The sequence below is a fragment of the Gopherus flavomarginatus genome, chromosome 10 (genome assembly GCF_025201925.1).
Source record: "Gopherus flavomarginatus isolate rGopFla2 chromosome 10, rGopFla2.mat.asm, whole genome shotgun sequence".
NCBI lineage: Eukaryota > Metazoa > Chordata > Testudines > Testudinidae > Gopherus > Gopherus flavomarginatus.
Window position 1 is genome coordinate 38476644 of NC_066626.1, and position 25359 is coordinate 38502002.

The window sequence follows — 25359 nt, forward strand, 5'->3', positions numbered from 1 at the left end:
CAGGGTGCCTGCGCTGGAAGCAAGGCGAGTGGGGCTGCAGCGGGGACCCCAGCTGGAAAGGGGCCAGTAGCTGGAACCCCAGAGCAGCAGCAGGCTGAGCAGGTCAGCCCGCCCAGCTCTGGAGTCTCCGGGGTGGGCTGAGGGTCTCCTCCAGCCCCATTCTGGGGTTTCAGCCGCTGGCTCCTGCCAGCTGGCGTCTCAACCCACTGCCAGCCTAGGGTTCCTTCCCCCAGGCCAGCAGCGGGTGCTGAGTGGAACCCCGGCTGACAAGGCGCCAAGCAGCGGGAAACCCAGAGCGGCGGCAGTCTGAGCAACTCAGCCCGCCACTGCTCTGGGGTTTCCACCACCAACTCCTGCCAGCTGGGGTCTCAGCCCGCTGCCAGCCTGGGGGAAGGAACCCAGGCCAAGTAGCGAGCGCTGAGTGGGACCGGCGGTGGGAGCCCGGCTGGCAGGAGCCAGCAGTGGAAACCCCAGAGCGGTGGGCGGCTGAGTGGCTCAGCCGGCAGCTGTAACCCCAGAGGGGTGCTGGCGGAGATGCTCAGCTCACCCCTTAAACCCCAGAGCTGGGCGGGCTCAGCCTGCCGCCGCTCTGGGGTTTCTCCTGCCAGTTCCTGTCAGCTGGTCAGAACCCCAGAGCTGTGGTAGGCTGAGCGGCTCAGCCCTCCCCGCATGCTGTCAAAAAAAACAGCTTGCATGCCACCTTTGGCACGCATGATGTAGGTTGCCGACCCCCTGCTCTATTCCATAATGGTCTCTGAGCAAGATACGGCTGTAAATGATTTTATTGAAATCCCATGAACCACCATAAAGCGTTTAGTTTAAGCAATGAAAGAATACAAATGAGCTGTCAATGTGCTTGTGTCTCCTTCCTCTTTACAAATGGGAGCCACATGGAAGGGGGTTGGTGGGCCCACTTAAGTCCAGGAATGGAAAGAGAAAAATTTGTCTGAAGAAAGTCAGAACAGTCTATTCACTCCATGACCATTCAAATGTTTTGTACCATTCCCAGTACTCAGCATCTGTCCTGTCCCCATGCTGGGCCATTCTGCAGAAGCGGGGGTGATGAACCATCCACTCCAAGGGCTCCACAAACATCATTCTGTGTCCCTTAGCAGTGGACAGGCAACTGAACTTGCGGTGTTAATCCAAAAGTTCAGGGAAGAAAATAAAATTCGTGATGCTACTCTGTTTCCGTCCCTTTCAATGCTGTTTGCTGGACAAGGGGGGCAGAGTTTCCGGCAATGCAGGAGAGGGTTGGGAGGCATTTGTGATTCTCTTTCCTCTTCTATGGAAATTCTGTCTGGTAGCTTAAATAGTTCAGTTAATTTCCTTTCAAATTGCCATCCAGTCGTGTAAGAAAAATTTAGCAAAATCTTTTGTATAGCAGAAATTCAAGCGGATTCTTTAACCAGCAGGGCAAATGTGGTTGGTCCATCTTCAAAAGTTAACCAAACCCCTCCACTTAGCAATATGTAGCAGGGTCACCATTAGCAGAAACATCTTTCTGGAACAGGTGGCAGGGTGACCTCCAGTGCCGGAAAGCCACTTCTCTTTTCCATTCATAGCAAAAACTGCTATGTTCTCCAAACGATGGCCAGCCTTTAAAGAAGAAAAAAGTGACTGGTAACATTACCTTTAAAGGAACCAAACCCTACCCCAGGTGGTCCACTGAGGCACTGCACACATTAAAACATTTTTAATAAAAGTAATGCAAGTATCTTACCATTTGTATCCTCAGCTCTCTCCTCAGCGGCAGCAAAAGCAGTCTGAAGGATGCTAAAAAGTATCAATATTGGGGCCTTCAGCAGCATAGTTATGTTGTGCGTGGGGATTTCTTAGGTTTTCTTCAAAGAACGAAATGAAATATTATGCCAGCCTTGCATTTGACTTGGCAGGACATTCCAGTGCTGACAGGGAACCCATTCAGCCAGGAAAGGCACCACAGAGACAGCAGAAGACGACACTGAAGGACTCTGGAGGACCTGCTTGTTGGTACAGACAGAAGGAATCAAGAGCAGTTGGGCTTCCTTAGGACAAGGGAGGATTGGACTCTGAGGCAGAATGAGCCATTCCTGCAAATGGACAGACAACACAGGCAATGGAAGCATGCAAAAAAGGAAGGGGACCATGCACTCACCTAGTCCAAATGGTGGCAGAATGTTTTCAGAGCCTGCCACATGCTATTCCTCTTCCAGAGCAGGCAGCCCCACCCCCACACACTTCCTCCAGCTGCTGCAGCCATGGATCCCCTCCACTGCTCCCCACTGCCAAGGAGGAATATGCTCAACACCAGGAACATGCTTTGCAGACACCACTTGCTGAGGAACCCCCTCAAGAGCATGGAGAAGGGAGAAGAGCCTGACATAACCTTAGTCCCAGATTTGGACCTTAGCGTCCAAAATATGGGGGTTAGCATGAAAACCTCCAAGCTTAGTTACCAGCTTGGACCTGGTACCTGCTGCCACCACCCAAAAAATTAGAGTGTTTTGGGGCACTCTGGTCCCTCTGAAAAACCTTCCCTGGGGACCCCAAGACCCAAATCCCTTGAGTCTCACCACAAAGGGAAATAATCCTTTTTCCCTTCCCCCCTCCAGGTGCTCCTGGAGAGATACACAGACACAAGCTCTGTGAATCCAAACAGAGTGAATCTCCCTCTCTGTTCCCAATCCTGGAAACAAAAAGTACTTTCCTATTCCCCCAGAGGGAATGCAAAGTCAGGCTAGCAATCCAACACACAGATCTCCCCTTGACTTCTTCCTCCCACCAATTCCCTGGTGAGTACAGACTCAATTTCCCTGAAGTAAAGAAAAACTCCAACAGGTCTTAAAAGAAAGCTTTATATAAAAAGAAAGAAAAATACAAATGGGCTCTCTGTATTAAGATGATACAACACAGGGTAAATTGCTTAAAAGAATATTGAATAAACAGCCTTATTCAAAAAGAATACAAATTAAAGCACTCCAGCACTTATATTCATGCAAATACCAAAGAAAAGAAACCATAGAACTTACTATCTGATCTCTTTGTCCTTACACTTAGAAACAGAAGACTAGAAAGTAGAACTACTTCTCCAAAGCTCAGAGAAAGCAGGCAGCCAGACACAAAGACTTAGACACACAATTCCCTCCACCCAGAGTTGAAAAAAATCCGGTTTCCTGATTGGTCCTCTGGTCAGGTGCTTCAGGTGAAAGAGACATTAACCCTTAGCTATCTGTTTATGACAGAGCCTCATCCTGTCCCTGTAGCCCAGCTTGAGCTCAACTCCCAAATCCCATGCAGAAGACATCCCGTTTGTCCCCTTCCACAACAATCTGCAGCCATTCCCTCTCTCAGGGCAAGGGAATGGAGAGAAGACATTTCCACAGACATGAATGTTTGCTCATTTCCCTGGTGAGATTTTTTTGTTCAGTTTTTCCTATTTAAAATGTTTTAGATCCTATGTTCAATATATGCAAATAAAAGTTACTGTGCATTTCACTTGTGTGCACCTTGTTTCCCAAGTATGATCAATGTGATACTCCCTAGAGGTTTGGGATGGGGTAGCAAAAGTCTGGTGCCATGGAAATACAAAGAATTTTCATCTGTCCCATAAGACCCATTCCTCCCTGCGTAAGAATTTTCTGATTTTTAAAAAAGGGTGTTCTTGACAATGAAGTAAGCCATGAAATAACTGTTGCCGTCCAAAGAAAAACAGAGCAGAATCTAACTGATATATCTTTATGACTTTGTTAATAAGTGACAATACGGAGGAAAGAAACAAAAAGTAAAACACTGAAGATATCTGACACTGAGGGTGCTTTTACGACCCCCACTCCACACTGACCATTATCACTGGCAGCCATGAGAGCGCTCATGCATAGGACTTGATAAGTGCTGTGAGCAACACTGCCAGAAAACATTGTGAGGAAGGAATGCGTAAATTCCCTCCCAAAACTTCAGATTTTTTAAAAATTACTTTAACAATGCCTAAATGGGATCAAGTTGCCTGTACAATCTTAGGGAAGTAGTTCTGTCCTATGCCACATTGGCATCCAGATGGAACGGAGGCATCATCGATGGGATTTCAGACACACAAAGGCCCAGTAAACCACTGTTCTGTAGTTACTCAGTCTGTAGTTGAATTTCCTTTTACTTGGCTTGGCAATGTTGGGGTAAGGCTTCATGAACTCTGGCAGGAGAGAACATGCAGGGTCCCCGCCACATTTATGTCATCTTGGGGGAAATAAAGTCCCTTCTTCCACACACCAACCTCCAACTTCTTTAGCACCTTGGCATTGCAAACCAACCCCTGTGGTCCACTAAGCCCTGAAGAACCAGTGAATGGTAACCTTTGCAGTTCATGTATTCATTGGCCCCTTTCAGTGGGCTAAGTATAGGGATGTGTGTTCTGTTGATAGCTCCAGCATAGTTCAGAAAACCCATCCTCTGAAATTCTGCTATCACTTCAGGGACTTTGGTTATGGCAACCACCTGTTGGTAGATCTCAGCAGGGGCGGCTCTAGGCATTTTGCCTCCCCAAGCACGGCAGGCAGGCTGCCTTTGGCGGCTTGCCTGCGGGAGGTCCCCAGTCCCGCAAATTCAGCGGCAGCCTACAGGAGGTTCCCGGTCCCGCAAATTCAGCGGCATGCCTGCAGGAGGTCCGCTGAAGCTGCGGGAGCAGCGGACCCTCCACAGGCATGCCGCCGAAGTCAACCTGCCTGCCGCCCTCGCAGCCACTAGCAGAGCACCCCCTGAGGCTTGTTACCCCAAGCACAGGCTTGGCGTGCTGGTGCCTGGAGCCGCCCCTGGATCTCAGTATCAATATCCTCACAAATCTGTACAACCAACACCCTGACAGTTGGCTTCCCAACCCTGAGCTGGTTTGCAACTGACAGGCAGCTGTTGGATGTTTGCAGCTTACACTTCTGTACCAGTGTGGGTTTCTGAAAATGAGTGGTCTAGCACTGGAGGGCTGGTGCAAGCTCTTTGCACAAACTTGATTAAAGTCTGCTTCCTCATTCCAAAATTCTGCAACTACAGTTGTCAGCCCAGGTTTCCAAAATGATTTTCCGGGACAAGAAGCAGCAGTCCACCCTGGGCATACTGTTGTGGTCCTGACATCCAAAACAGCTGTTCCCCTCTGGGCCAGCCATTTTCACCATCTGAAATCTCTTCACACCAATTCAATCCAGTATCTGGTATTGCGCTGCATGAACATTGGTCCAGCAAGCGATAGCAAGAGCAGATCATCCTCATTATGGACGTGCTCCATGTCTCCAATGCAGTTTGGCAGAAGGCAGAGCTGACATGGAGCTGACATTGTCAAATGCGTGAAGGCAGCACACAGTTCCAGCAACATTCAGCAAGGCACTTTCTAGAGTGTCTCTTGCAATGCACAGGATTCTGGGATATTCCTCGAAATGTCGTGTACCACTAAATGTCATGTACCAAAAAGGTGCAGTGTGGATGAAGGACTACGCTGGTGCACAGCATATGTGAACACTCAGTGCAGGTATGGGGTACATCCTCTAACAGTTCATGGACAAGTAACTGTGTACACTCGCAAGTGCTGACAGATTAAATGTTTAATGTTGGACAAAAGGTCATAGTCTAAACTGGACAATACACTTAAGAGTCATTAATGATAGGAATTAGAAGCATGCCTGTCAAAAGATTAAAAGACAATTGACTAGTTTCTCAACTTATTTTCCCAAACGCTATCATATCTCATGAACACTGGGCCAATCTCATGATTGATGGAATGTAATTAACTTATTATCTAGTTACTGAAATTAGGGTTGTAAGAATACAGTAAAAACAGATTCCTGTATGTGTAATTCACAAGGTGCAAAGAAGATGGGCTATATAAAAAACTGAGAAACAATCCTGCTTTTTAAACATCCACTTATGGGTAAATACTGGAGGCTGTCTTAACTGAGAACATTTACAGAGAAGTCACCTGTGCTAACAGAAGGTCAGTGGAATCAACATTAGTACCTCTGGGAACCCTACTGAAGACAATACTCTCACAGACAAACCCATTTTAATTAGCTCTGTCGAAAGTTTAATAAAAATGGTTGAAAAAAACAGTTGTAACCACAGGACCATTACATTCCTTTGTCACATTTCATGGTGAATTAATAGTTATGAATTGTCCATGGTAACTAGAGAGATGGTTGATATGGCTATCAGAGTGCTACACAACATAGCCCTTTATGTCTAGCCCCTTGATATTCTCAGGTTACTAGTATTTTAGAGATGAGAGCAGTATTACATGCCGGTCATTAGTGTTCTAACACTATGCGTAAGCTGCATCACTTGCAGTTATTCACTTTAAAAATACAATCTGTTTTAAGTCACTTTATTAAAACCAGTTGAGACAAAGGATTTAGCAGAACAGTTCGAATTAACGTTTTCCCTTAGAAAAAAAGGTTTCTCAGTTTTAAATACCTATTTTCATACCTTGCTATAATTTTGAATTTTAAATTCAATGAATAAGAAGTTAATTTACATTTGTTTTCTCACACTATTTAAATTCATTTCTTACAACTAGTCTTAAAAATTTTGACCTGTCTTCTACTCATTCTTCATGTCAACCAATCCTATGACTGTCAGAGAGTTTAAGGGCTCAAATCTATCTTGTTATACTTAGCTGCCTGGTGGAGATACAGAAAATAAATGTCAGAAGACTAACTGCCACTATAAACTCTTGAAGTGATAACTAGTGAATAGGTTAGAGAGCAAGAGCAAGATTAGTGGATGCACTTTAAACTTTGCCACTTAACTTAACCTACTACTAGTTTAGCCATCTATTGTGTATGGAAGTAGTGGTAAAATGTAGTAGTAGTAAAATTCACTTCAGCTGCTGAAAAACACATCTCAGAACTATGAAAACAAAGTTGGTGTGTGTCTCACCTGCAGGTGGATAACGGAGCAAACTGGACACCTTTTTCTTTGCATTCTCTCACTATTCTTTCCTTTACATTCCTGCAGAGGTCTATAACCCTGTAACAGAATATATAGTTTAAAATTTCCTATGCAGCATTTATACACTAATTTGTTTTCAACTAGCAATATTACTTTATTACATTGATGCCTCTAGTTTAAAACTCTCATACAACTACAATGATCTTCCTCACTAGTCCAAAACAATACACTTTTATAATCACAGTTTAGGTTTGGTTTCATTTAAATGCCCATCAGACCTCTATAAAAATGGTGCTATTCTTCTTCTGGGCATCTATTGGGTGATAAGTTTATAATTTTGATTGTACATGCTAGCTCCTGAGAGACTCTGTATTGTTTTTTCAGAGGGCATATAAAAGGACTGTACTATCAGTGAAGAGGAATGTGTTGGATATTTTATTCTGAGCTACAGTAGGGCAAAGGTGTTTGGCACAGCAGCTTAGAAAACACAATTCAAAATAACAGCATGTACATGTACACTAAAAGCATGTACACTATGCAATACTACAGCATTTTGATATGTTGCAAGGCTGAGGAAGAAGGGGATTCCTCCAGATGTTGAAGATGTGTATTAATTTACCAGCCAGAATCTTATTAAAATTATAATTTGGCACTAAACTATTAAAGTCAGTTATAAAACCAGTGATTTAATTTTACTATTGCATTTCTTTGGGACTGATCCAGGTGCATTCAAAACTTTGAAACAATCTGAAAGGTGGGTTTTTTCATTTAATTTAAATCACTTCAGATAGGCTCTCACACAGAACTAGAGAGATGTTATTTAACTATTGTTTAATTTAGAAGTTTTATACAGATCTGTATTTGGAAAAAATATTTGGATCTGGAGGGAGGAACGTTTGAAACTTAAATAATTTTGCTCAAAAATGTCTTATCAGCTAATCTACATTGTGACACTCCTAGAGACTCTAAAGGAAGGTACGGGTCTCAATGCCAAAACTGGAAATAAGGAGTTAGTAACTGAGCAGAATGAGTAAAAAATAGGTTTGAATCAACAGATGTAAAAACCTGTTCACAAAACTATAAAGAGGAAAATGAGAAAAGTCTAACTCACTCAGTGTCTGAATACTTTGACACTAGCTGAAAATTAAATTTCTGTAAGAGAGAAAATATAAATAACTAAATTTCAGTTGTTTTAAAATCCTTCATGCCACTCACACATTTTAGAGAAGAAAACAGCAGCCTCTAAAACAAGGACTGAAACAGTGTTATAGCAGCTGCTAAATCCAAGAACCAGGATGCTGGGTTTGTTGGGATTCTGAACTCATGAAAATCATTTCAAACTTTATTTCCTATCATCTCTATAATCATATGCTATCAGGAGAATAAAACTGATACGAATCTGTTTAATGTGTGGGGTAAACAGGAATTTTATAAAAAGAAAATATATAAAGCAAATAGGTCAAATTCTGGAACTCTCAACTGCTATGTAACCTACATAAATATGTTTAGGCCTCAACTCTCAGATGTGGCTGAGAGCTTAGGTGAAGCTGAGAATGGAGAGATAATAATGCGGGCATCTGCACTGAGCTAGACCCATGATGTAATTGTAAATGTAATTTGAATCAGCTGCTCAAGGGGATATATGGCAGCCAAGGAACAGCAGGGTCCAAGGACATCCTAGCCATGCTCCGTGGTTGGGCTTTAGGGAAGGATGGTCTCCCCTGTGCTGGGGAACTCCAGCTTGCCAAATTGGCTTCGAGGCCATTTTGCGCTGCCCCATTGCAGGGGAAAAGCCGGTAAATAAACCTTAAACCACATGATTGTTTAAGATTAGATAATACAAAATGAAGCTTACTTCCTTCCCCTGCTGGCTAGCTCACTTCTCTGAAAGCATCTCACTCACAAGTCTGTCCCTGCTAAGCCAAGTACAATTTCAGAAAAGCAGCAAGCAAGAATGGGAGCTGCTGAGCATCTGTCTGCCAAAGGGTGGCTGAGAGAGCAATTTTTAATGCTGGTTTTAAAATGCAGGATATATCCTCTCTAAATCTGGACTACCACAAGATGTTGGTACTTTTCCACAAAAGGGATCCATGCAGAGAGCAAGGTTTCATGATGTCTTAGATCAACATATCTCGTGTGCTCCTGTGGGAGCAGAGAAGAGGCATGCATATACATGGATGGCTATTCAAAGAGAACAAATAGAGAAGTCAGGCAGCTGAAAAAAAGAGTAAGCTACCACTGTGCTCATCAACTTCAGCCCCTGCTAAGAATTGCTTCTGCAGTAAAGGCAGATGCACAGCTGGTACTGTTGTACTGTACCATACCACAACCACAGAAGAGATCTTACATCTACAGGAAGGGAGCTCACCTAGCAGGTTGGGAAACATTTAACTCCTTCAGGAATTCTTCACAACACTACATAGTTTTAATAATTTAAACTGTAAAATCATCAAGTGTTATCGGCTCATTCACTCAACCTGTTAAGAATGGCCCTGCTACTGATTACTGTGGCACCTCAAATTAACCCTTCTGCATAAAAACAGTCCATTTATGTTCATTCTTTATCTTTTAATGATTGGTTTTTAGATCCATAACAGGACTTTCCTTTCACAAAAGCCTAACTTTACTTGTTGATCAGAGGCAGAATACTTAACACAAAATTTTCCAGAAGTCTGCAAAAGGTTACATCTACCAGTTTTCTATTTTACAGTCTACTTTGATACATCTGTTATCTATTTTGATTTAAGAATGAGCATCAAAAGTCGTTTGATTTTTCAAACAGTTTAAGGACCAAAACTGTCACCGTGCAGACCCACAATAAAAAGAAGTTACAATCCTAAGCAAGCAACATACGCATATTGTAAAATATTTATTCTGCATGGAATGGTTATGCATATGAAGTTTGCAAAAGAATATGGGGATTCTACATATTACTTTTAACATTTCATTAATTTTTCAGGCCCAGTGCCACTTCTAATTCAACAATACCAAAACAGACTATGCTTCTGACCACAGAAGTCATAGTTCATGCTTTACAATGGCTCAGAAGTACACATAACAGTTTATTCTTTACATTTTATGTATACACACTTTCAAAATCCTATTAATGTCTAAAACCAAAGAAAAAAATTCTTAAAAACAAACTGAAGAGATATCCATTACCAGATAACCAAGTTTTAATAGAAGTTTTGAGCAAAAGAATACTACAATTATTTTACCTATCCCAGGGAACAGAAGTCTCAAATGATTCTCCTATTACATAGTAATCCAGGCCCAGGTCCTATTAAAGCACAAAAAGAAAGGAAAGGACCAGTGAATTAGTGTCCTAATGTACATCTTTAGCTTCAGGATTCCAATTTACTTTTAGGCAGCTGCTAGACAATCATTGTGTTGTGTAATTTTTACATAGAACACAGATTTGGCAATCTACACTTATAAGATTTACATATATCAAAAATCAAAGAATATATATACTGGGACCAAAACTAAGTTTTAAATATTAAGAACAATGCTGAAAGGGACTGGTAGTGGGATGCTGTCCTTTTCATTTTTAGACAAATAGTACAAATCTGACCCTAACTGGTAGCTACCAAACACTGTTACCACTGATGCATGTTTAATAATCTATGTTAAACAACCTGGAGGGTATTACTCCTGTCTCTTAGTGAACAAGTATTTATACCACAAAAACAAAAACCGCCACTTCACAAAAAACACACTTCTTGGCTTTGATAGTGAAACTATCACAAACATAGGCATTAGTTTCCTAAAAATGACACCATACAGAAAAGCAGTTTACAAACGACAATTTTGCCATAAGCCTGAAACATTAAAAAAGGCCCCAAAATTATAAGCTAAGTAAAAAGATAGGCTTTTATGTACTCTTTGGAGAGTAAAATAATGAATTCTGAGATAAAACACCATTGCAAACAAGAAACTTTTCACAGGAATAAACCTAATGGCAAAATAACTGAGAAACAAGTAAAATACTTGAGTAATTTTAAAAGAATTTGAATCTTTAAGTGTGTTGAAAGCCATTAGGATATCTGAAAATAATTTCACTGGTTCTTCAAAACAGATGTACTATACAATTTTGAACAGCCTGCATCTGAGACTTTAAGAGACCACAGGATGTAAAGAAAAAATGTGATGAGAGTATAAAAACAACCAATACAGAGCACTCATGGCATACAAAAATAATTCTAAAATTGAGATTCAATGGAAGAAACATCATTTTATTAGATACCACCTTCCCTTTTTGCCCAAGACAAGAAAGTTAGCAATAAAGTGAACGTAGCGATAAAGCTAAGTGATGTTACCATAGAATCAGACTAACAGTTGGACAACAACTGGCAAGGAAACAGTATTCCTTGTTAGACTCAAATCAATAAAAGTTTAGAGAGAAATCAAGTGAGCCAACTCCATGAGAGAAGGGCCTAGAAGGGAAATTGCCATAAAAATGGGAAACTACTACAGGAGATGAGAAAAAGGGATTGCAATGCCTAGGAGACAAACAGTCAGGAAGACTTAGGGGTCATGGTTTAACATGGTTTATTGAAGTCCAAAAAGGCAAAAAACAAAAACAAAAAAATAACTCAAACAAATAAGACAACTCGCAACCTGTCAGTTAGTAAAAAGAAATGATTAACTTCAAAAATTAAATTTGAAAAGTGGGATCAGGATTGAAAGTATTACTGGAGAAATATACAGAAAGCCAAGAGAAATATTCTCTAATTAGGTCTTTGAAAAAGGAAGACAGACTAGAAGCAAGAACTAGATAAAGAAGTGGGGAAGACAGAAGCAGCCCAACTGTGACTATTCTAAAAGCTTCAGAACATGCATCACCACGAAGATATTCACAACAGCTGTCCTACGGGGGCTAAGAGTTGTTATTGACTGGACAACAAATGTGAGAAGGGGGCTGATTAAGTGCCATTATTCACCACACTATAAACAGAAGAAAGGACAAATGAAAGAATGAACTAAAATGCTGATAAAGTAAAAGTGGACTAAATTCATGTTGATGCAAGTATACATTAACTGTTTGATATAAAGATGGCACATTTTATATTATGCACACCTATAACATTATAAAAGTGCTCCTGCTTGCAGAAGCTTAAGTCTACCATAAGGATTATGGGATATAATATCACAAATGGAAAAAAAAACAGTGTTACAAAGCACAAGTAATGTTTGCAATTTTGAAGCCATGGCATCATAATGTAGAGGAAAACTATTACCAAAATGCTTGTGCAATTTACTAGCCATTTTGTGAAGAAGGCTCAGAGACTGCTCATAATTCTGAATGGAAAACTTGAGACGCACATATCTGAAACCTAGTTTGTTTTTTAAATCTCTGAATCATTGTATTTCAGGCATTTCCACTAGAACCATGGCTGAGTATTTGAACACCAACAATATTTAGTATTTTGTCTAGCTGTATATCTCCATACATATGCACAGCTCTAAGTAACAATAGCAGCTATCCAAGGCCGGATATTGGCACATCATATTGAATTACTGTCAATGTGAATAGAAAACACTAGAGGATTATAAAGTATCCTAATCTTTAAAGATGGAGTATATCTTGTCTAAGGAGTTCTCTTGTGGCTTACAAAGAAGTTCCCTGCATTGTCTTCATATGAATACACTGATTCCAGTCTTGTTCAACAGCCCAGAGCTCTATTGAAGACAGGAATTCAACTGCTGGGAAGAGCGCCATGCACTGCTTAAGTGATTCCTTTGGAGAAACAAGGAATGGCAGCAATAAGACATGGAGAAAGTCCATCCTGTCGTTCCAGCTGCAAGAATGCTGACTATAACATGGGATCTTGAAGTCAAGTAGCTTGTAGTGGAGGTAATGGGATAGATCCTCCAGGATGCAGATGACTCATTGAGAAATGCAAAGAAAAAAATGCACATCTATGGTGGAAAGGTCTGCCAAACTACTGGTGTGCATATACATCAAATAATTACTGCTGACTAGTTAGTATTACGGTTGCACCCTGAGGCTCAAACCAAGATTAGGGCCCCATTGTGCTAGGCACCATACAAACAGTCCCTGCCCCTAAGAGCTCACCATTTAAACAGACAAGACAAAGGGTACTAGAAGGGATGTATTTATCCCCCATTTTATAGATGGAGAACTGAAGCACAGAGAAATTAAATGACTTGCCCAAAGTTATACAGCAAGTCAGAAGCTTGAAACTGAACATAGTCTCTTGAGTCTCAATCCAAAGACTTAACCATAAAGCCTTCCTTCCTTGCTGAGTAATTGCCTTTTAAATACACGTAAGTCTTACAATTAAAAACAGCATTGAGTGTTGCATTTGTAGAGGGGAGCTAGGAACTCCTGGGGGGCTAATCCTGGTTCTGTCACCTACTCAGTTTGTGACCTGGGGAAAGTCACTTATGGCCTGATTTTCAGTGGTAAACAGCATCTGCATCTCCCAAAAAGGTCAGTGGGACACCTGGATACTTAGCACCTCTAAAGATCTGTCCATTGAGATTTACAACTCAATTTCTTTATCTGTCTGGAAAAAAAAACTTGTCATAAAAAGGGGGTGCAAATTAATGTTTTTACAGTGTTTTTAAAAGTGAATCCCACGAATAAATGCCAATTTTATGTACATGCAGTATTGTTGTAGCTGTGCTGGTCCCAGAATATTAGAAAGAGAGTGAAGGTGGGTGAGGTATTATCTTTTATCTTCAGAGACAAGCTTTCAAGCTTATACGTGACTCTTCAAGTCTTGGAAACTAACTCAAAGCATCATTGCAAGGGCCTTACCAAATTCATGGCCATGAAAAAACACATCATGGACCATCAAATCTGGTCTCCCTGCGTGAAATCTGGTCGTGTGCTTTTACCTATACCACACAGATTTCACAGGGGAAACCAGGGTTTCTCAAACTGGGGATCCTGACCCAAAGGAGCGTTGCGAGGGGAGTGCTGCAGTATTGTCACCCTTACTCTTGTGCTGCTGCCTTCAGAGCTGGGTGGCCGGAGAGTGGTGGCTGCTGACTGAGGGCCCAGCTCTGCAGGCAGCAGCGCAGCAGTAAGCATGGCAATACCATACCATGTCATCCTTACTGCGCTGCTGCTGGCAGTGGCTCTGCCTTCAGAGCTGGGCTCCCAGCCAGCAGGTGCCAAGCTCTGAAGGCAGAGCTGCGGCCAGCAGCAGCGCAGAAGTAACGGTAGCAGTACCACAACCCCCTCCACACCTTTTTTTGGGTCAGGATCCCTACAATTACAACATTGTGACATTTCAGATTTAAATAGCTGCAATAATGAAATTTACAACTTTAAAAATCCTATAACTGTTAAATTGACCAAAATGGACTGTGAATTTGGTAGGACCCTAGTCACTGTTAAATACAAGGTGGAACACATTTCAGGTAGTTAGCACATTTCAAGGGACCATTTAGGGTGAAGTTTCCCATGAATACACCTACAGTCATAGAGAGGAAAGGAAGTGGGGACAGGGAACCAACTTGGGGAAGGCGGTTGTTAGTGGGTTACAGATTGTTGTAATAAGCCATAAATCCAGTGTCTCTATTCGGTCCATGATTTTTAATGTCTATCGAAGTGTAATGAATTAAGCTCACGGCCCATCTTTTAAAAAAAAGTGTTGTTCAGGTTTCCTTTGAGGAAGGGTACTGAGAGGTCAGATATGGAGTGATTCCTTTGAGGAAGGGTACTGAGAGGTCAGATATGGAGTGAAAAGTGTTCACCCACAGGTGATCTGATGTTTCTGTCTTTTATCATGTTTCTGTGTGAATTCATTTGAGGGCGCAGTGATTGTCTGGTTTCACCCCACAATAGTTGCTATTGGGGCATTTAATGCACTGGATGAGGTCCAATACACGTTGTGATAGGCATGTGTCTAGTCAAGCTTTGCCAGACACTAAAAAAATCACGGATTTTTCATCTTATTTAGCAGTGACACACTGAATTAGTTTCCCAGAAGCTGAAGAGCTGTGTATGCTCTAAAGCTTGTCTCTCATCAGCAGAAGCTTGTCCAATAAAAGATATTACCTCACCCAACTTCTCTCTAAATTTATGTACATGTAAAAAAGGCATAGCCCCTAGAGAGAGTTTTGATTAATCTTTTCAAGTCTAAAGAAAGTTTGCATAAAGAATTTGAAAAAAAAATCTTTATGTGTTCTATATGATTTGTTGGGTACTGAAACAGTCACAGCAGAGAATAAGAGTGACCTACCCGAAGGTAAGCGATGACAAATGTCAGCATGTAACCTCTCTGTCCATTATCTTCTCCAGCTGCCAGACCACTGCAATTGATGACAGTTAATTATTAACATGGATCTCAAGTGAACTGTTTTTCACAGTTTTCCAATAAAAATAATAAAATACTTTGGGTCAAGAAATTTATATGCAAATAGATCAGAGACAACTTCAACTTGAAATGTTTCCAATTTAAAACTTGAGTTAAAATTTGTTTCAGGTCACCACACCTACCAGAAATCCTATTTTTTTAAAACAATGTTTCACCTCCCTGGTTGTTGAAACGTCCATACGAAAAAGGAGAACTGATAATACAGACTGGTCAACAGTGAAACTCGCTATACATGGGGTTGTTAGGTACAAAACTAACAGGTGGGGGATGGGGGGGGTGAGAGGAGAGTATTTCTCAGGTGATGCTAGCCAGAGACATTACTTGTAAAAATCGTAGGTAAAAAAAATTAATTGGAAATGTGATTTTTTTTTAATGTGACTGAATCCTTTAGACAAAAGTAAACTTGCTAGTGTTAAAAATGTGTCCACCACACACTTCTAAATCTATTTTATTTGTAAAACCTGAAATTTCCAATAATTTAGTCTTATTTTAAGTTGGATATAGAATTTGGGTAATCAAGGTGATAGTCTAAAAAGTTTAATATTAAAATTATATATGTAAACCTAAGACTATCAAAAGGTATGTATCCGTACTATGTGTATGTACAGGGTCTAGAACGATGGGGCCCAAACCATCATTGGAGCCTCTGGCGGCCCCTATAATACAAGTTATTAGTACTACTCATGCAATTGTCATGACTTCCAAATAAGGAGGCTTCAACCTGGAATTAAGGTTGAAAGACACGATGATTAATTCAGAGTAACATGTATTACAGAGATTGTGTAATTATCCCAAAGTCAGGTATTAACTCTGAATTCCTGGGATTTTAAGATTAAACAAAAGAAATGCAAACATAGGGAAGTTCATAGTTAGGACACCAGAACTCTGTCTCATAACAATATCATGTAATAAAACAATTATGATTAGTGTGTACAATAGACTACATTAAGCAGATTTTAAAAGACAATAGTTTTTTTTCAATTTTACCTCTCCATGTCACTACAAGGCAGCACTAAAGTTGCTGGATGCCTTCATTGTGCATTTCCACACCTTAACATGTTTGTCTTTTATATTAAGCTTCAACTCTGGATCTCCTGCCTTTTCATAGATTTTAAGAGCAGAAGGAACCATTACATCTAGTCTAAATTTTGTTTGACTGAAGTGTATAATCCAGAAAGGCTTCTAGTCTTGATTTGAAGATATCATGAGATGGAGAATCTACCACTGCATTTTGTTTGTTCCAAGTGTCATTCACCCTCACCATTAAAAAAATCTGTGCCTTATTTCTAATTGCAGTTTGTCTGGCTTTAGCTTCCAGCCATTAATTATGGTTATGCCTCTCTCTGCTAGACTAAAGAGCTCTTGGGCACCTAATATGTTCTCCCCACAAAATTAATTATACATTGTAATCAAGTAATCTCTTAATCTTCTAGCTGACAAAATTAACAGACTGACCTCTAAGTTTCTCACTGTAAGGCATTTTCTCCAACCTTCAAATAGGTTTTGTGGTTCTTTTCTGCACTCATGCCAATATTTCAACATCCTTTTAAAAATGCGGGCACCAGAACTGGACACAGAATTCTACTATGTATCATCAATGCAATATACAAAGGTAAAAACCACCCTCCTACTCCCCTGATTATACTTACAACTACTTAATTAGCCCTTTTAACCATAGCATTGCTCTGGGAGCTCTTGTCCATTACAACCCCTAAATCCTTTTCAGAATCACTGCCACCCAGGATGCCTTACCCAATTTTGTAAGCAAGGCCTTCCTTCTTTGTTCCTAGATGTAAGACTTCATATTTGGTTATTTTAAAATACATTTTGTTTGACTGAACCTAGCTTACCTAAGAAATTCAGATCACTCTGCATGACTACCTTATCCTCATTTGTAATTTTTTTTTAAATAATTACACCATTACCTTACTTTCAAATGTAATATAATTTTATATCAAGGATTTTTTAAGATTAAAAACTACATACATGAACAGTTTAAAAATGGAGAATGTTACTATGTGATATTTATAATTATCTGAACACATGTAATACCAGCTTTGAAATCTTTTAAGGCCAGATTCACCAGTATGCTCTGCCAGCTTCATTTCAGTCTAGAGCAGCATAAAAGTCTGTTTCCACCAGCGCCTGTTTCCCCGCTGCATACATACAGTTTCCCCCTCACTAACCTACATCTAAACTCCTCAAGTTTCCTCAGTTTGCTCCTGTCCTCCCCTTCCTTCCTGGTCTCCCTCTTGAACAGATCTGGTGCAATGGATAGATTTGGAAAATAAATATTTAGAATTAATGGTTTTGCCATTCTTCATAACTAAAAGTTTCTTCTTCAACAGGGAATTATAAACAATCTTCTACAAAGAATTCCAGTAAGGACTGCCTTCTTGAAAAATGGCTGCCTTCTCCTTTTATCATCAACTTAAATGTTCTTAATTTTTAGTAAAAACTGAGCATCTGCCTTCTGAAAATCAAGCTCCTTTATGGTGTCTCAAGGTGAGCACACAAAAATGGAAGCATCCCATATTATTTGTATTACCACAGTGCCTAGGACTAGGACCTCGTGTTAGCTCTGCAGAAACAGAACAAAGACACACTGTTCCTTCCCCACTAGTTACTTTTGAAAATATAGGCCTAAGTGTAGGGTGTAACTGATTCCTTTTCAATATTTTCTCAGAGGTTTATTAACCCCAACTTCTTTGCTGCATCAGCGCTACAATCACCAGCTTTAAGAACTGAACAAGAAAACGGAGAACAAAACAAGTCATAACACAGATGTAGACTAAACAGCTTAAATCTTCATGATTCCATGGACTTTAAAGATAAGCAGAAGTTTTTTTGTTTTGTTTTTAACTGTTCGATAGAATCCATGTGTCAAGAGAATATAAAAGTTAATCATAGTTCCAAAGTTAAGAGGATTGCCATAAAAAGGAGGTAAAAATTAAGTGAAGTTCAACTTTTCTTAGTAGATTCTACACAGTTCCTAGACAAAAAAAATCATTCACATTGAAAATAAGAGTACAGAGAACATTTTCCTCAAAACTACAAGAATGCAGCCAGAAAATCTCAGAAAAGCTAGTAAAACTTTAGCCTACTCTCCATATGTTTGATTAGATTAAACTACTAAATTTGGTTCTGCCTCTCCCCTACAGTCAATGGGATGTCTTTCTGAACACTTGCCTTGCTCTTTTCTCAATACACAAAAGGCATTCCATACAAACAGAAATATAAGGTAAGAGTTTTGGAAAGGTGAACTTTGCTTTTCTGTTAATTTTAAGTTATTTTCCACAAGCAAGATTTATACTTCAGTATATACTTTCTGCAGCCATGCAGTAAAAAGCTCATCAGTGTAAAGTAATGTAAAAAGCAAAACACTCTCTCTAAACAGCATCAGTTAAAATGAAGATCTCTGCCTATTTGTTGTTTTTCACTTGGAGATTTAGTAAAAAGTTAGGAAAGTGAGTCTCCAAGCAATCAAATATGATCAAAACAAATGTTAGTAGCTTAATATCAATATTTCTTTAAGAGATTAATGACCTGATTGGCACATTGCTGAACAGACTATGAAGTGAAAATGAGATATATATTTTAAACCCTCAATGTAAAAAGGTGAACATTTTCAGGTGCTTGAATCAAACTGTATTTAAAGCAAAACCTATCTCATTACCATCACTGCAATCCCAGTTGCGCCTCCTTGCAGTAGCAAAATTCAAATACAAATAAACTGATAAACACAAATGTCCTCAATCTAGTCAAAACTGTTTCTCATGATGCTACATACTTATGCTTCCTTAGATGTGAATGGGACTTAATTCCTGGGTTTTTTTTCCCTAGACAAAAAACTGACAAGATTAAACTGATCTCTTCTCTGCTAATATTGAAATTTTAAGTTACCATAGTTCTAGGGTTTTTTACATAATACTTCACTCAGCTCTGCTAGATCAATCAGTATTTCATGATCAATCTTTCTAGCAGATTTAGTTCAAATTGTTGCATAAACTCCCTAGTTTCAGTTTTGTGAGAGCCAAAAAAGCTTAAATTCTGATCAGCTAAAAATTACTGGGTTTGACCATTACAAAACTGCTGAATCTTGGTGCTTTTGTAGCTAAACAGCTCAAGGTTGCTAGCGTAACAAAACAATACTGATGAAACTTGCTAGTTTCAGGAAAACTTCTCTGGTACCAAGAAAACAAAAGATTCGGCAACAGGTTTATGGGAACCTTTTGACATGTCAAAACCTGACGTTCAGAATAAAACCTGGAAATGTTTGAGGTTTTTCAGGTTCTAGTTTTAGACTGAAGATTTCCTCTCAGGAAAAGACCGTGTGTGTGTGTGTTTTGGATAAACACAAACAGTGTATTCGGTGTTAAATTATTATAAGATTCTTGAAACAGATCATGTTTGTTCTAGGGCTGTCAAGTGATTAAAAAATTAATCGATTAATCACACTGTTATATATAAAGTGAGCACTGTACACTTTGTATTGTTATAATTTAAATTAATATATTTGAAAATGTAGAAAATATCCAAAAATATTTAAATACTGATTTTTTTTATTTTTTATTACAAATATTTGCACTGTAAGAAGCAAAAATAGTATTTTTCAGTTCACCTACTATACCTCTACCCCGATATAACGCTGTCCTTGGGAGCAAAAAAATCTTACCACGTTATAGGTGAAACCGCGTTATATCGAACTTGCTATAATCCGCTGGAATGCGCAGCCCCGCCCCCTAGAGCATTGCTTTACTGTGTTATATCGGGTCGCATTATATCGGGGTAGAGGTGTACAAATACTGTAGTGCAATCTTTTTATCATGAAAGTTAAACTTACAAATGTAGAATTGTGTACAAAAAACTGCATTCAAAAATAAAACAATGTAAAACTTTAGAGCTTACAAGTCTACTCAGTCCTACTTCAGCCAAATTGCTCAGACAAACACGTTTGGTTACAATTTGCAAGAGACAATGCTGCCCGATTCTTGTTTACTAATGTCACCCTGAAAGTGAGAACAGGCATTTGCAGGGTACCGTTGTAGCTAGTGTCACAAGGTATTTACATGCTAGATGCACTAAAGATTCATATGTCCCTTCATGCTTCAACCCCCCTTCCAAAGAGTATGAATCCATACTGATGACGGGTTCTGCTCGATAATGATCCAAAGCAGAATGGACCGACGTATGCTCATTTTCATCAACCAAGTCACATGCCCCCAGCAGAAGGTTCATTTCCTTTTTGGGGATTCGGGTTCTGTAGTTTCTGCATCGGATTTTGCATCAGATTTTGGATGACACTTCAGCTTCTTAAATCTTGTATTGAGTGCTGTAGCTATTGTGATGTTGCACCCCATAGTGCTTTATAGAAATATGCTTATGAGTGTAAATATGACATAACTGGAATGTGTTTTATGCTAGATATGCCATGCAAAGGTTATGCTCTGAGTATATTCATCCTATTTGCATGCATCATTTTTGTATTCAAAGTGATGAATATTGGCTATCTAATTGTTCGATTTTAAGTAGCCTCAGTGAAGCATCTGGTCAGCTTCTTGAGAAGAGACTATTTTCAGTAAGTGCCCAATCAAGAAACACTTAAACTGACAATGAACTCTAAGAGATGCCAGTCTACATCTGAGCTTTTCTGGGAATGGGGCATCAGCCTGTAAAAAACTGAGTCATGCATGGACATGTGCCTTGCCCATGTGTCTGCAAAACTCCATCATGTGGAGGAGATTTTACACAGGAGAGGAGAAGGGGTTTCCACCCACAAAAAAAAAAGTCTAAGCCCCTGGAAGTCCCTCCATTTTGGTCTTCAGCTGACAAAAAAGATAGCCTCTCCACCCCCAGGAGACACCTGAAAGAAACTGGAACAAAGGACAATAACTGCAGAGTGTGAGCGATTAGTGGACCCAGACTAGGAGGAAGTCTAGTCTGTAAAAGAGGATTACTGGAACATCTGAGGGTGAGATTTATCTGCATTTAGTTTTTACTGCATTAGGCTTAGACTTGCGTGCTTTTGTTTTATTTTGCTTGGTAATTTACTTCGTTCTGTCTGTTATAACTTGGAACCACTTAACTCCTACTTTTTGTACTTAATAAAATCACTTTTTACTTATTAATTAACCAGAGTATGTATTAATGCCCTGGGGGAGGGGGGGGAAGGTGGGGAGACAGCTATGCATCTCTCTCTATCAGTGTTATAGAGGGCGAACAATTTATGCGTTTACCCTATATAAGTATTATACAGGGTACAACGGATTTATTTGGGGTTTGGACCCCATTGGGAGCTGGGTATCTCAATACTGGAGACAGCAGCACTTCTTAACTGAAAACAGCTTAAGCCTGCAGCTTGTGGGGGATGTGGTTCAGACTTGAATCTGTGTTGGCAAGGTTCTAAAGTCCCAAACTTGCTGGGAAAACAGGCTCAGTTAGTCCCAGCACATCAGGTGGCAGTCTCAAGGGGGTTTCTGTGATCCAACCCATCACAGCTATTTTTAGAAATCTCACATGGTACCTTCTTCGCATTTTGTCAAATTTTCTGTGAAAGTGATCTTGCAGGGTCCTCATCCGAGACTGCTATAACATGAAAATATGGCAGAATGCAGGTAAAACAGAACAGGAAACGCATGCAATTCTCCCACAAGAAGTTCAGTCACAAATTTAAATTAATACTTTAACTAGCATCAGCAGCGTGGAAGTATGTCCTCTGGAATGGTGGCCAAAGCATGAAGGGGCATATGAATGTTTAGCATATCTGGCATGTAAATATTTTGCAACGTCAGCTACGAAAGTGTTACGCGAACGCCTTTTCTCACTTTCAGGTGATGCTGTGAATAAGAAGCAGTCAGACGTATTTCCTGTAAATGTAAACAAACTTGTTTGTCTTAGCGATTGGCTGACCAAGAAGTAGGACTGAGTGGACTTGCAGGCTATAAAGTTTTACATTGTTTTGTTTGAGTGCAGTTATGTAACAAAACAAAAACAAAAAAATCTGCATTTGTAAGTTCCACTTTCACAATAAAGAGATTGCCCTACAGTATTTATTTGTATGAGGTGAACTGAAATACCATTTATTCTGTCATTTTTACAGGGCAAATATTTGTAATAAAAATAATATAAAGTGAGCTCTATATACTTTGTATTCTGTGTGGTAATACAAATCAATATATTTGAAAATTAGAAAAAAATCAAAAAATATTTAATAAATTTCAAATACTATTCTATTGTTTAACAGTGCCATTAATCATGAATCACTTAAAAAATGATTGCGATTAAAAAAATGAATCGCATGAGTTAAATCGACAGCCCTACTTTGTTCATTTTTTAGTCTTTTTACAAATAATCTCTACCAGCAAATTACTACTATGGAAAAATAACTGAAAAGATGCAGACTGATTTATCACTGGTCTTAATGTTTGGGGTTTTTTTAATGATTAAATATTTCCTAATTCTGAACTAAATTGACTTCTCTCTCCATAGTTCTATTTCCATTTTAAAAATGAAAGTAAAGTTTTGAGTATTATTTAAACACATATTTCAGCACATATGTTATGTGATGTGACATGATCCAAAATTATGAGAACTCCATCTTAGCTCTTCCACAAAGTTCTGAGATAATAAGTAGTATGCCGAGATGTCTAGCACATAATACAGATGTGTTCAAATATATGAAATTACATCATTGCACAGATATCTTAATAGTGGCTCCTTGAATTCATAACTAAGATATATGTTGGATTTACATACTCTTGTACTCACCAGGTGAGCAAAACTGGAATGACTATAATAGTAGACTATTAAGTCGCAAAGGTGCTTTGGGTATGAGTGAGCAAAGACATTGGGGCCACAGAAAAGGCAAGAGATGGGGAGACTTCTGTTGCTCAGCAGCAACACAAACCCTCCAACATAGGAACAGTGCTGAGAGAGGTGTCCTATTTTTCGTTGTCTTGAATCTTATGGCTGCAACAAAGTGTATCATAATTGTTTTAAAGACACAGTGGCATGACTCCTCAGGACTGTGGTCTAGAAAAGAAACCCCCAGTGAAGAGGGACAAAAATGAAAGCAATTTACAAATAAAAATGGAGCTAGAAGCTTAAACTGATCAAAATTAAAGCCTCACTTTCATTACTATATGCAGAACTGGTAGCTCCACCTATCGATAAGGTTGCCTAACACTTTCCATTTATAAGATCCAGTTTTCAGTGCACTGACTGAAACAGGGGTCCTGTGGAAAAAGTAGTATGTGATTGTGTAAACAAACAGTTATAATATAGACACACAGGGGGATGATTTATGGTTGCACTAGCAGCTTTAATACTGGCATTTGCTAATTTAAGGGTGCAAAGACAAGCACTCAGATGTTCTCATGTATTTTTCTATGTAACGGAAAAAAGCTAATAAAAAAATCAAAGGAATTTTAAATATTCAAGAGTGACCAGGATACCAAATTGTTTATGTTAAACAAGGTTTTCTGAACCACCTAGGGAAAATTTGGTTTGTAGTGCGAGTTCGAAAAGATGGTCTAGAAGCACAGAAAAACTTAATATGAATTTATAAAGCACAGTACTGACAGCTTTATTCAGAAGGTATAAAAAGTGCAACTAAGAAGTAGAATTAAAATTATTAGTAAGCAGAGTAAATAGCAAAGTTTGTTGAAAAAGGAAATAAAAATGTAGTTCTGACAAATGAGATTTTCACCATGATTTTCATCAATCAAGCCAGATGGACAGAAACCACCCTATCATTACTCGGCCCATTACTGAAGTGAAATGTTTTCTGTCTCTTTGTAACAGCACAACACAATCAGTGACAAGGGGTGGGATGCAGCTAATTCATCAAATTCCTTTGATTAAACACAATTTCCCCTTAAAACAAGTTTTTTTTTTTTAATATGCTCTAGTCAATATTGCCAAATATTAACCTTACAATTTTGTCTCCCGCCTCTGTGCTTTAGGAAAGACATTAGTCTAGTGTCACAAAATAGCAGTCAGCTTCCAGGTCTACAAGTCTGAATACTATGATTAGCATGACAGAAAGCTTTAACAAAATTTTAGATTCTATATTTAGTCAGATACTGTAATAAACTGTATATCTAAACTGAAGTTTCTCACATTAAAATGATAATCAAAGTTAAATTGCTATTAACTGTAAAGTTATATTTATAAAAAGGAACATTATATATCAAATTCTACAGATTTTCATTTTAACTTTATAAAATGGTTTAAGGATACGAGACAAAAAAATTTCCATTGTGTTTTTGTCTTAAAAATGCAGTAGCCTAATTTTAACTGGGAAATGTAACCGACACTCCATATCAGAAATAAAATTCCTTGAAAATCATACCCAAATTTGGCAGCGATATCATAAACTTGCTTTTCATGCTGAAGAACCTTCTCTCTGTCACCCTCAAAGAGTAATGTAGCTACACACAGTTCATTCGGATCAAATCCTTTAAACTGTGAAAAGAAAATACCTGTATCATGTTATAGTCCACATGGCAGAATCTAGGCTTACATAAATCTACTTTTTCCTTCAACTACATGTAGATACAATGTACTCAAAGTCACTTTGGGTTAGCAAGTATTCTTGTGGGATAGGAATAGGATAGCGACTAAAGAAAACAAATTGCACAGAATATTTCAGATAATTTCTAGTCTATTTTCAAGCACTCTTGACATCATTTATAGAAATTTTTGTGCACCACACTAAACAACTGATGAAGGACAGACATTTGATATGTTATATGACAAATTACTAAGTGGAGGTGTTTTACGCAGCACAGGAACAAGGGAATTTTATGTTCCTCTTAGAAATTCTTCCATATGAAAATTATGCCTTATGAAAGTTACTGCTTTCACCTCAACACCACTGGGAGGTGGCAGTGACTTGATCCCAGACAGTTTCGTTCTACTGGACTTGCAGAGGGCAAGCTTCTGCACTGCTAAAGGCACTTTGAATAGAGGGGCAGAGAGGAAAGATGAACCTATCCATTTGTAGCCTTGATTCTCCAAGCAGTTAGAAGGGAACGTGTGGCCCCTTTGATTCCCCCTTAGTATTACTCTACAAAAATGCTAAAGAAAAGCAACCAGA

General features: G+C 39.2%; 1 protein-coding gene across 4 annotated transcripts in view; it reads right to left on the bottom strand.

Annotated features, from left to right (window-relative positions):
• The window catches only part of AGPS (alkylglycerone phosphate synthase), a 199176-nt gene that overhangs the window by 25292 nt on the left and 148525 nt on the right, over positions 1 to 25359 (bottom strand). For 2 of the 4 annotated variants that reach the window (XM_050969017.1, XM_050969016.1), the window contains 4 exons: positions 24613 to 24725; positions 15126 to 15195; positions 10125 to 10186; positions 6895 to 6984 (listed from right to left, as the gene is read on the bottom strand). In XM_050969017.1, coding sequence (XP_050824974.1) covers positions 6895 to 6984; positions 10125 to 10186; positions 15126 to 15195; positions 24613 to 24725 — 335 coding nt within the window. The remainder of the gene's footprint in view (positions 1 to 6894; positions 6985 to 10124; positions 10187 to 15125; positions 15196 to 24612; positions 24726 to 25359) is intronic. The other 2 variants (XM_050969019.1, XM_050969018.1) reach the window with 2 other exon arrangements.